Below are 13239 nucleotides of genomic sequence, written 5' to 3' on the forward strand. Positions count from 1 at the left end.
GAGCAGCCGGGCAAACAATAAATGTTGTGCTTTTATCGCAGCACGTGGCGTTTCCAACAGATCGTCCTCCTCGCTCTAAGGCTGTCAGATTTAGCTCTGACTGACGGCTTCATGCAAAGTATGAGGGCAAGATCCCCTGGTTGGTGCTCATGGTGAAAACTAACATGTCAAACTAAAAGACAGTAGCCGAAACATTTTTATAAAAGGCAAGAGGGCGATGCTAGTCTACAGCTGTTAGAGTAGCCTACAGATATTGATGTCAAAGAAACGTGTGTTGACACACCCGAAGATCTCTTTAACTTATTCTCAATTATCAGATTTTTGCTTGGTACAGTAAGTCATACTATTGCCACTGAAACATTAAGTGTGACTTTATTAAGAGTATAAATAATCCCAGAGCCTCACTTCTTATTACATTGTACCTCCTTGTTAAACTAGTATGTCGTTTTTCAGTACATTGGTAGATGTGTGGCGCAAAAAATAAATAAAAACTGACAGTTCTTAGTGCATGTCCAGTTTATTTATGTTACGACTGTGCTAATGCGTCATGACCCTGATATATTTTCAATCAAGGGGTCAGAGGAGGGGTTAGGTCGTTTTTTGTCTAAGTGCCTCTTGTGCAGTCAGAGGGCTTGTTTATCCTTCAAACGTTAGCTTACAGGCTCCCCTCATGTGGAGTACATAATTGGCTTTATTTGGCTTGCTTAGTACCAGTAAACATATGTAGCACTTAGCGTCACTTGTTTATGCTTGGGTGTATTCATCAAAACACATAAATGATGTTCTGAAGTGTTCACATTTATGTCAGTTATATTCATTGTGCTGGTGTATTCTGTCACACTAAAGGCCCAACATTGGTGTTATGCCCTAAAAAACAGCCATGAAAGATATCTTACTTTTGAGATATCAAAGCGGAGTAGACATTTTCCCACAAGAATGGTTTCAAAAGCAGAAAGATAAATTTTTAAATCCATCCATTCAAGCTTCAATGAGTACTAAAAAAAAAGACCCACAATCAATAAGATGGCCTCCTGTGTTTTGCAAGAACGGAGCTAGGGAGAAAGACCAATTTCTGAGTTGTTCATTCCATGTTCATGGAACAGACAAGGAATTGCAGCAAGCAATATTCCAGCAGCTAGACTTCCATTGTATTTTCAAAGCATTGGATGTTAAAAGTATAGTCCACTACTTTGGTTTGTGCTTGGCTCAGCAGAGTGCATCTTGACATTTAGGTTAAAGTCTTTTGAGAAACAATGGTGCCCTCCAACCCAACAGGCAGATAAAACAATGGTTGAAATAACATTCACTATTTAAAAAGCAGGAGGTACATCATGAAGGCAGGTTCAGGGATACTGGGGTGCTTCTAATCTAGGATCCACTTGATTCACACCTGGGACACCACAGGATCTGCAGTGTGGTAGGGCAGAGGGAGGCACAGCATGTGTTGATCTTGCACAGTGTGAGGTAAGGAGCCCGTCTGTCGTAGCAGTATGGGTACTGAAGAAATGTGCCAGCTGACAGAAAAGCATGTGGGAGGGTGTCACTGTGGGGGTTATACAGCCTTTGAAACCCCAAGAGCTGTAACTAACATATATACACACACACACACACACACACACACACACACACACACACACACACACACACACACACACACACACACACACACACACACACACACACACACACACACACACACACACACACACACACACACACACACACACACACACACACACACACACACACACACACACACACACACACACACACACACCAGAAACAATTGCATGCTCTGCTTTCGACTGTGGGAGGCATACATTTAATCAAAGGAAATTAGATTGCAGACTTTGCTTGTGTATGCTGCTCCTATGGACCAGTAATCTGATTATATCAAACCGTATCACACATTGTACTCTATCATATTGCATTGTGGCATATCATATTGTATCATGTCATATCATGTTACTGCATCGCATAGCACTGCATTTAATTGCATCATACATTGGTTATTGTCCATTGTATCCTATTGTTTCTACAGTATTCTACCATGCTGCGGAAGATCAATCAATCAATCAATCAATCAAATATTATTTATATCGCCGTATATTACAAATTTAGAATTCACCTCAGGGGGCTTTACAATCTGTACAGCAATCAACACCCTCTATACTTAGAAACCTTGCAGTGGACATGGAACAATAATTGGACATATTGTTAGTAGTCTCTGAGATCAACAATTGTTATACTTTCACTGCCTTATTTACATTTTCCCTTGAATTTACAATAACTTAAATGTTTTGTTTTTTCAGGGATAGGACAATAATCAAGGTTGAATGCAAGTTTATATTTAGACAAATGTTTAACTTCGGAGTATGTATATATAACCACTATGAACCTAAACTTATACAGTATGCATCTACTTGTCAATTATTTGAGTTCCTAAATGCAAGTGCAGTTGCCAATAACTCCAAATACAACAGACCCACAAATGAAAAGCAGGCAAAGATGATAAATGTAAAAAAAAGCAAGAAAGTATGCATGGGTGTCCAGTAGAGCAGTGGTTCCCAACCTTTTTTGAGTACTGTACCCCCAAAGCATTTCAAGCCAACCTAAAGTACCCCCTACTACGCAATTAATCGTGGTGATCCCCAGGATATATTAATAGCCTATATATTGTGGCAGAACCCGCTGTGTGTGTGTGTGTGTGTGTGTGTGTGTGTGTGTGTGTGTGTGTGTGTGTGTGTGTGTGTGTGTGTGTGTGTGTGTGTGTGTGTGTGTGTGTGTGTGTGTGTGTGTGTGTGTGTGTGTGTGTGTGTGTGTGTGTGTGTGTGTGTGTGTGTGTGTGTGTGTGTGTAGCTAAGGTGAAACCTGGGAGTGGAAGAAGGAGAGAAGTGACGAGGAGAGATAGAGAAAGGAGGATATTTTTGTCTGTGTGACCCAATGCGACAATTAATGTGACACTTAAATCATATTCAATCATAACTAATCATATACATTATAATAGCCATTGTTTAAAGACTTAAAAAATAAAGTAAGGTAACTCACCAATTACTGGACACTTGAGCCTGTTTCTCCCTCATCAGTTTTGTGAGTCTGGGGGAGATTGTTGCAACAGCTGTGACCAGGTTATTCTCCAAGTTGAGTCTGTTCCTGTGTTTAGTCTTGATGTGGGTCATGGCGGAGAATTTCACCTGACACAGGTATGTGGACCCAAAAGGCAACAGTTCATTCAGGGCATGTTTCCCCAATTCAGGATACTCCTTCTCCACACCACACCAGAACTGTGTCAGTGGTGTGCTTGAGTACCTCATCTTCAGGCTCCTATCTGAGGACACATCTACTGTATGAGGTCTTCTTGTAGTCTGGCGGGAATGCTGCTGTTAATGCACGTCACAAATGGATTACGCACCCAGTCCAGTGTGGATGACTTGTTGTCAATATCAGGGAAGTAGGAGTTGAACTCATTCTTGAGCGTGGACAAATGTGTGTGTACTATTTTCACAATTGGAGCTCTGTCACATTGACCAGTAGCAATGTATGCGTTCAGCTGCAGGAAACAACTTGTATCCCCTTTTTCACATTTGCTCTGCCAGAGCTTGATCTTCTCCATACATCCACACACTTTGTCATACAAGCTAAGAACATTTGTGTCTTTACCTTGAAGAGAGAGATTCAGCTGGTTGAGTTTGCTGAAAATATCAGAGAGGTATCCCAGCCGAGCTAAGCAGTCAGCGTCGTGGAACATAGCCACAAGTGGGTGTGTGTGGTCCGACAGAAAGGCCCTCACTTCAATGCGTAGCTCGAACAGCCGCTGTAACCTCTTCCCTCGGGATAACCAGCGGACGTCAGTGTGAAGCAGGAGCTGTTTATGTTCTGACCCACCGTCTTCACAAAGTGACTGAAACAGTCTATGATTCAAAGGCCTGGACTGTATGAAGTTGATCACTTTTACGGCATCATTCAAAACATCGTTTAAGTCTGGACTCATTCTCTTGCTAGCTAATGCTTCTCGGTGAATCATGCGGTGCGTCCATGTAACGTCAGGGTTTACCTTTTTTATGTGGGCCATTAATCCATTTACTCTGCCGGTCATCGCCGCAGCGCCGTCTGTGCACACATGAGAGCAGGATTTCCAATCCAGCTTGTGTTGAGAGAAAAATTGTCAATAACGTTAAAAACGTCCTGTCCGGTAGTTCTCCCCGTGAGTTTCTTGCAAAACAGAATGTGCTCGTTCATCTCCAAAGTGTATTTGTAACGCACAAACGCAATCAGTTGTGCTTCCCCACTGACATCCGTTGATTCGTCCAACTGCAAAGCGAACTTACCAGACGCTTTACATTTTTCCACCACTTGGTCAATAATGTCAATTCCCATGTCGTCGATCCGATGGCACACAGTATTATTTGACAACGGCACTTTCTTCAGGACATCAGCTGCTTTCTTATCGAGCATAGTTTCTGCGAGAATTATAGCAGCAGGCAAGATTAGCTCTTCGGCTATGGTAAATGGCTTTTTCGATTTAGCAACGAGTAGCGACACGGCATAAGATGCCTCCAAGGCCTAGGTTGAGACCGATGTCGCTTTCTTTAGTTTTTCTTGGCTTCCCTTAAATTCAGCCAGCTTTTGGTGGAAAAACTCTGCAGGCTTACCCACACAGGCGGGATGTCTAGTACTAAGGTGCCGATGTAAATGGGATGGTTTCATGCTATTATTAGAAAGCACGTCGCCACAGATGAAACACATTGGCTGCGGTGGCTCTGTAGTTGTGACCGTAAACCCGGAGAGCACATAATGTTCACCAAACTGACGATTCTTCACCTTCTCTGTTTTCATTTTCTTGAGAACGTGTTCTCCTGATTCAGCAGTATCACCTGTGCTGTTGTTTCTGGATGAACCCGCTCGACTCAGCCATTGATCCATAATGATTATGTTAACAGAAATGTTGATCTCAATAAACACCAGCGCATTCACTTGATAGGATGTTGATATTTTGCTAGCTAGCAAGAAAACCAGCGCGCCACTACAATGATGATGATGATGTAACACCTGACAGCTGAACGCCGCGCCAATAATAATATAGAGCCAGCAAATTATTACTTAATTTGAATGCCCCCAATTTTGGTTACATTATTACAGATTATGCATTATTCATTATTTGGGTACAGTTTTCCTGTAAAAATCTTAATAAAAAAAAATCTAAAATCAAATTTTTTTTTTTCTTTTTTACTTTTCAAAATCTTTTCACGTACCCCCTGGGGGCCACCCACGTACCACTAGGGGTACGCGTACCCCCGGTTGGGAAACACTGCAGTAGAGTATGTGTGAGCCTGCACGTGCACGTGAATGAGGGAGGCAGCACCTGGGTTGTATTGGTATTTTGAGAAGTGATTGACAGGGGGGAAGTCTATTAGGTGAGATTGTTAACAGAGTTGAGCCTGTTATCTGCTCCAGGCAGCCGTGAAAGGGGACGGCTGATTCACAAGGAAGCTATTGAGAATTTCTAAGGTGTTGTCTGACTGATTTGGGCCCGGGCCCACGACACACTGAGCCAGCACGCTGTGCTTGTTCTCCAATCCACACTGATCAATGCGCTTTCACATTCTTCCTTAAATCTGTCTGTTTCTCCAACTCTCTTCTTCTGAATACGTTTCTCTGTTCACACTTTGCTTAAAGCGCTTTAAGCCTCTTTTTGTTCCTACTTTGCTAAGTTTGCATTTTCCTCACTCTAATTGTGTATTTTCCTCTGTGCTGCATTTTTTTACAAACCAGGAACTTTTCTTATACTGAACTTAACCTAATTCACACAATTAAGCATATAGAGACAACTAATCAAGCTATAGTTTTGCACAGGCGAGCCTAAAAGCAAATATCTTATTTGCTTACACTGTTTTTCCGTCCTTGTTTTAGGCGCATGAATATTTTATATCCCTTTTGTTTATGTTGTGGGCATTAGCTGAGCAGCCTTCTCCACCCCATGCATTTCTTTGAATACCAAACACAGTTAACAGAGTGAAAACTCTATCCTCAGTGGCTGAATAGGATCTAAGGAATTTGACTGCAGGGCTGCAAACTCTTAGCCAAAGTATAAATATGGAAATAATAGGCAAGAAATATGTGTGTCTGTATAGTTTTGATCTGAGGCTGTCGGGTGCATGTGTGCGCACTGAACTCTTTCTGACCTTGGTTTTGATTCACCAAACATTGCCAAGGGGATGCAGTGAATTCATGCATGTGTCTGTCTAGTGCGTAAATGCTTGTGTGAATGTGTGTGTGGCAGCGTGCAAGGTTATCCATTCGCTAAGGCAAACGCAATTTGACATCCAGCCCCACATCCTGTCCGCAACAGCTCAACACATACACAAACGCAGATGTATGTTGCACTACATGGCGCCACATGTACCAAACACTTTAACACACCAGCCACGCAACGTGAATGTCTGTGTGTCTTGATGTGGAGCTGTGTGCATCACCCCAGAGGCTGGCTGCTGGGCACAATGGGCCGGGCTTTAAGAGATGTGATTAACCAATTCAGAGAGAGGTGAGGGGAGAAGCAGGAGGAGAGCCGCAGGGAACTGGTCCAAAAGGGGCATTACCCAAAAAAGCTTCTTCTTAGCTCAGCAAAGTTTGCTGATCCAGGAGGGTTTTAACAGTCCTGGGGTATGGTTGTCAGCGTATGTGTTACTTGGAAAGCAGATAGAAGCCCGCCTACATGAAAATCCAATTACAGATGTGACGCTTTGATTCAAAAAGTAGAGGGCTGGTATGTACACTTTTTGAAAGAACAAAACAAATTGTTGCGATCCAGTAACAAAACTGAAGTGGGTGGATCCGGGGGCAAGATTTTAAACCGTTAACAGGAAACAGGGTGTACTTTGACATGAACTGTGAGTCAAAATGAATCAGAAAAGCAACCACTGAACAGCAGAGTGTGAAGGCCTACAGTTGCAGTGATTTATTGAGACATATCTGTCATCTCTCTTCGTCCCTTCTGAATTCTCACCTCCTTTTATTTCTTTCCTCACTTAAGTTCTCTTTGTTTCTTGCTTGTCTCCTATTTCGTTTGAACTGTGTAACAAATTTGAATCATGAATCATGCAATCCTAGTCAAATAATTTGTAAATAACTACAAAACCCTGAGCTCTATTCTGCAGTTTGGAACTGAGTGAGTGTTATATCTACTGAAATAATGGCAGTAAAATCACACGTTTTTAGTCAAAAATATTGAAAGTCGCTAATGGAGGTAGAAGAAGGTAGAAACAGGATGTTGGGACAATAGTGCTTCACAGTATGTTACATATAAGGTTCAATACGTAAACATTTTCTATCCACAGATGACAAATAATTGAAAGTGATGTTACTGACCGTAAGACAGGTTAGCCAATAAATGTTGCTGTATACTGTCGCTTACCTATACAATAAGCAATCACGCTGACATGTGTTTGCCATTATGTTCTGCAATTCACCCGTCAATAACTGCAAATGTGGAGCCTCTGAAAAAACTAAACAAATCCTATCTGACAGTCTATGGACGACTTAAGTCAATCCAAATAAACCGTTTTGTCTCCAGTCAAGTCAAGGCCTTTACATTTGTATATCATCACACCAACTACATTTAATCAACATCCATGCTCAAAAACTGAGGCTCAACCATTCAACCTGCATGACAAAAGGCTGCAAGTTTCAAAATAATAGAAAAATGTAAGTTTATTTAGGTTATATTATGTTCATAAAGGCTGCAGGGAAAGCAGCACACCGAAAATAAATGTCAACAGTCCTTGAGCCTATTCTGCTTTTAGTCTTCAAACAATGAAAGTATTAACCAAGGCAAATATCATTTATAGCTGTCCAATATGGCTATTTGTGGAATTCATGTCCCTGTTGTTCATTATTCAGAAAATCAATTATTCAGTTAATCCACCCCACAAGAATTCTCTGAAAGGAAAGACAGGACAAGTATCTATATATCGCAGCTTTAAAGTTACTCTTATTCCCACCTTTGGCCTTGATCCAAACCTGACCAGTTAAAAATGTGTAACATTTGTTCCAATCTGATTGAAGTGATTGGTAGACACTCGCACCAAGTAAATGGTGAATGGACTTATATAGTGCCCGAGAGCAGTGCAAAGCACTCCTCAATGACTTACGTTCACCCACACATACAGATCATGGCTGGGCTGCCATGCAAGGCTCTGGCTGTTTTTGTATTTTCTTTTTTTGTATTTTTCTCCTTTATTTGACAAACTAGAGGCGGACTGGAAACAGCGGGAGAGAAAGAGGCATGACATGCAACAAAGGCTGAAATCGAACATGGGCTGGCAGTGCAGAGGAGCGTACATTTGTTTTGTCCTTAGCTAGACTTTGAATGGCATTTAGATGGAAGACAAAACAGGTAAAAAACACAATCTCTCAAAGACTAAATAGTGTGCCTAAATACATATTCAGATTGAGCCAGTTTACGCCCATTGTGTTTGTGAGCGAACATGTAATTTATTATATTTACTTCTCACTGAGATTATCAATGGAAAATAATGACTAAAATATTTAAGGTAGTTACCTCTTTTGTGTTTCAGTGTTCTACATCACTTGATCAAATCAGACTTATTATTTATACATAAAAAAGAAAGACAAGTGATTAGACATTGTTTCATGTCACAGCCACAGTCTGCCTTCCCTCCCCGACACGGTCAGCTCACAGTGTAACAATCGCCACAGTAGCAATTTTCTCACCCCATTGAAAATGTGTCTCGCAGAGTTTCTGCGTCTGCTCTTTGATTGCTCCCCGACTACTTCACTCGGCGGCTGGCGAGGTGATTTGTTTCTCTGTTGGATTCACAAACAAGCATGGGGAAATTGTTGTGGGAGGCACGCTTACCTTACTCTCACTACAAGCACACGGCGGAAAAAAACATAAATGTATTTGCTTTGCGTTTTGCAAATCTTTTCCAGCATCGGTCTCATTTTTGTAGTTCCTGTAGTTAAAATCCTATTTCAGTCACTAATTGATTGTCGGGATATGCTGCTGCTCAAACTTGTAATGGACATCTTGAGTGTGTTGATACTTACTTGAATGTGTTGATACTTACTGTATGTTTGCCTCCAAATAATTAGGTTTAGATAATATGGTAGAACTGTGGATTTGTCCATAACCTGTCAGATTGTCTGACCGCTCATTTGCTTGCCCTGCTCGGCTTTGTTGTAAAAGTGTGTCGAGCTGTGTCTATGCAGATCCACATCTAAGCAATTAGCCTGACCAGTATGTTATGAAAACACATCCACAGGTTGTCAATTTAACTGACAGTCATTTCAGCAGCATATTCACATTCACGGTTTTATGTGTGGACAAAGTAACCAATACTGCAGGTCCAGATCAGTTAAGAACAATTGGCTTCATTCACCAATATCTCCAATACGTTTTTTCTGAAAGATTTTACGTCAGATTAATTAGATAATGTTGAATCCATTGGCCTTGTCAATTGAAAGCGTGTGCCAGATGATTATATATATATATTAACACATCACATGTGAATTTCACATCACACTCAATGTAAATGTGCACTTGCATTGGAAAGGGTTTTAACATAAGTACAAATCCTAAATCTAAAATAATTGGTGCATTTCATAACTTCCCTGAAATGTGCAGGTTTCTTTTAGTTTTTTTAAGTTTAAGAACAATTGGATAAAGCCCAATGAGAAATTCCAAAACTGACTGAAATGTCAGCAGTGACGTGTTTTACCTACTGCACATGGAAACTATGCTCTTTAGAAACTATGCTGCTTAGTCTAAGTTATTTTGACCTTTTTAGACTAAGTCAACCTCTACATGAAGCAAACACTCAGTGCAAATAGTTTCTGTAACTAGGACAACAGGTACATAAATATAAGCACACAGATGCATGAGTAACTTAAAAGTCCTGTGTTGATTCTTGCTTTATGAGAGCTGATTTCCTCAGAGGCACGGTGTAGATGAAAACATCAAGGTGTGAGATAAATAACACATGACGGGAAGTGTGTAAATACTGCATTCTCTCGACCTCCTCGCACACACGCTCCCCATCACACACGAGCGCGGCATGTCCCCGGGATGAAAGAGGTAACTGGCATCCGAGATAAGCAAATGCCTTTGAGCTACGTCCCTCACATGCAAGCAGATGCATTATTGATCCTGACTCCTCATAGTATGGGGATTTTACCTCAGCTAGCAGATGCCCCCAGGTGAGCATCACCAGATGAGCTAGCCTACTGGTTGCGTTTCATTTCTGTAAATTGCTCCCTGCTTTCCCTCTGCTTTCACCTTTTTATAATTGATCTAAGATTTACTGAATGGAGGAAGTTAATTGATGAGAGCATGGAGACGCTTATCCGGCTGCCTATAGATCAGGGGGAATATACTAGGCATAGTTTGGCTATTACTACATGGGGTAGATAAGCAGTTATAATTTACCGGATTGAAGACACTCACACATTTTTATCATGGGGACACTTCAAATGGAAAACCATAGAAGAAATAATTTGTTTTGATACAAATAACTTCTTCAAAAAAAAATTCAGGTTCCTTAGATACGCCGACCTATAAGGAATAGTTTGATATTTTGGCAAACACAGTTATTTGCTTTCTGAGGTAGAGTTCCATCCATACTTACCTTAGCCTACCTTAGCTTAACCGTTTGCCTGGCTCTGTCAAAAGATACAAAAAGACCCTACCAGCACATTTAGGGCTCACCAAATAATGTGTTAAAGGTCCCATGACATGGCCATCTCTATTGATCATAATTCCATTGTTGAGGTCTACTAGAATAGATTTACATTGTTCAATGTTCCAAAATCACATTGGTTTCTCATACAGCATCTCTGTATAGTATGTGTATTCACTCTCTGTCCTAAACGGCTTGTTGGAGCTTCTGACCCCCCCTCCCTATGAGCACGCTGTGCTCTGATTGGTCAGCTCTGTTCTGATGAGTCCACCACCTTTACAGCGGAACATCAGCGTATGTGTTACAATGGCGTTTGTTAGCAACCAGAAAATGACACAAGCAATGACAAACAGATGAGAATGCTGCGTGGGGTCTGGGTGTCGTGTTGGCGGGACGTCGCGGGGCTCGCTGCTCCGCCCTTTGAGGCTTGAGGAGCGGACAATGTGAGCTGGATTACTGCCTTCATTTCCTGGTTGCTGCGTGGGGTCTGCGAGACACCACAGAACTCAGCCTGAGCACACACACACACACACTCACAGCCATGGCTGAGAAAAGATAAGGCTGAGTGCGTGTGTGTGTGTGTGTGTGTGTGTGTGTGTGTGTGTGTGTGTGTGTGTGTGTGTGTGTGTGTGTGTGTGTGTGTGTGTGTGTGTGTGTGTTGGTGTGTGTGTGTGTGTGTGTGTGTGTGTGTGTGTGTGTGTGTGTGTGTGTGTGTGTGTGTGTGTGTGTGTGTGTGTGTGTGTGTGTGTGTGTGTGTGTGTGTGTGTGTGTGTGTGTGTGTGTGTGTGTGTGTGAGGAGCTCCGCGGATTGGTCCAACTGTCACGTCACTATGACCGTTACGTCACTATGACCGTTACGTCACTATAACCAGGAAGATTAAAAATGGAAAAATAAATATCTCCAACGAGGTGTTTTGGGGCAGCATAGACAGGTCTTTTCTGTGTTAGAGTTTTACTCGCTACAGGGTGTACTTTGAGCGTTTGTGACTCTGCAGACCGTTTACATGCAGAAAAAGCCACATAACACACAAGGGGACGGGTAATAACCGGAAAAGCATGTTATGGGACCTTTAAGACTGTTTTGCTGAAGTCGTAAAAGATATACAAAATTGTGTTAGGGACTAACTACTTTCTGGCCGAGAACAGTAAGGTATTCCGAATGGGGAATATGGGTTTTGACCGCTATAGCGCAGGTGTATGTAAACGCCACAAGTATTACACGTGGAAACCGAATATGGATGGATATAGACTAACTCTAAATTAAGATGAATACAAGAAAATAAATTGATTGTATCACTCGGCAACAGGAGAACAGCCTGCCAATTCTCGAGGAAACACAACAAACGGTATCCTATCCACACAGTATAGCGCGTCGGCCAGATTGACCTCCTGTCCACTTCCATTTTAAACGAGCACAGGGGCAAAAAAAGACATGGCTTCTAATAGCAAAGTACATTTTCATCATGGAGGACGATGGCGACTCGCCTGCTTTCGTGCATGTGTAACTGGGCCCGTACATTTCTGGAGACTCTGCTGGTTGTCTGGCAACGTCATGGTGATGAAAAGGCTTGGACTTTCAATCTCACTGTATTCAATAATGAGACTATCTCTATTTCCCAAATCTTTCCTTTAATTTGGCAGTGTATTGCTCGGAACTAAATAAATGAATGTGGTGTGTCTGCTTACACTTTTTTGTTAACTGGCTTTTCCTATTGCCTTTTAATTGCTGTGTTCGAAATGTAGTTAATTATCTTCAGCTCTCTCCCTTTCCCTCTCTCTGTTTGCAGGTTAAGGGTGCTTCATTGCTATGGTCTCCCAGTGCTAGGAAAGCTGAATTTGCCTGTTCTCGTTAGCTTGGTTAAATAGTCCTGGCTATGCTTTAATTAGTGTGAAAAGATCAATGGTGTCTAAAGGAGGGAGAATTGTTCAGGTTAACTCCTTATAGCCCATTGTAGCTCAAGACTACTTATTATTCAAACAGAGTGAACATTTAGTGTGGTTCTGTCAACAACCTTTCTAATGTCAAATAAAATACAGTAGTGATCCATTTTAATAATGTGTAATTACAATATTTATTGTTCAGCCCTCTGAATGCCTGAAGGTAGCATTAGTGATAACAAGACAATGACTCATAGCTTCATGAATATACCTTAAATGCTGCCTGACTGTGCTTGGTAGAGTTCAAGAGATGTTTTTTACATGACTCATTTTTGTTGAAAAGCACTAATTATAAACAAATAGCTGCCTTAAATATGTAAGAGGAGGTGTAATATATACTGAGAGTATATACGGGTAATTCTGTTAATGTCAATACCTTCCAAATAGAGAGGCTATTGAAAGGCCAATTTTGCACATCAGTAATGCAAGCTGAATCAATGAGTCACAATGTAGCAATTTCCACAGAACTGAGATTATCGATATTTTTGAAATGCTGTGAATGATATAAAGAATATTGACTAATGCTGAGGTAAACCATGAGACATTAAAAAATAATATGGAACATTTTCGGTTCCGAATACATTTAACATAAGGGCTACATTTGGTG

General features: G+C 41.3%; 1 protein-coding gene across 4 annotated transcripts in view; it reads right to left on the bottom strand.

Annotated features, from left to right (window-relative positions):
- The window catches only part of LOC307041615 (protein FAM200C-like), a 78563-nt gene extending 73614 nt beyond the window's left edge, over window positions 1–4949 (bottom strand). For 2 of the 4 annotated variants that reach the window (XR_013808820.1, XR_013808821.1), the window contains exon 1: window positions 3049–4949. Coding sequence is in view for 1 of the 4 variants with exons in the window: in XM_079685072.1 (XP_079541198.1) it covers window positions 1385–1514; window positions 3049–3314 (396 nt within the window). In the remaining 3 variants the exon portion in view is untranslated. Of the gene's footprint in view, window positions 1–935; window positions 1585–3048 lie in introns of those variants that run through there. The other 2 variants (XR_013808822.1, XM_079685072.1) reach the window with 2 other exon arrangements.
- Window positions 4950–13239: the final 8290 nt, after the last annotated feature.

Source organism: Notothenia rossii, assembly GCF_949606895.1.
Source record: "Notothenia rossii genome assembly, chromosome: 5".
Lineage (NCBI taxonomy): Eukaryota > Metazoa > Chordata > Actinopteri > Perciformes > Nototheniidae > Notothenia > Notothenia rossii.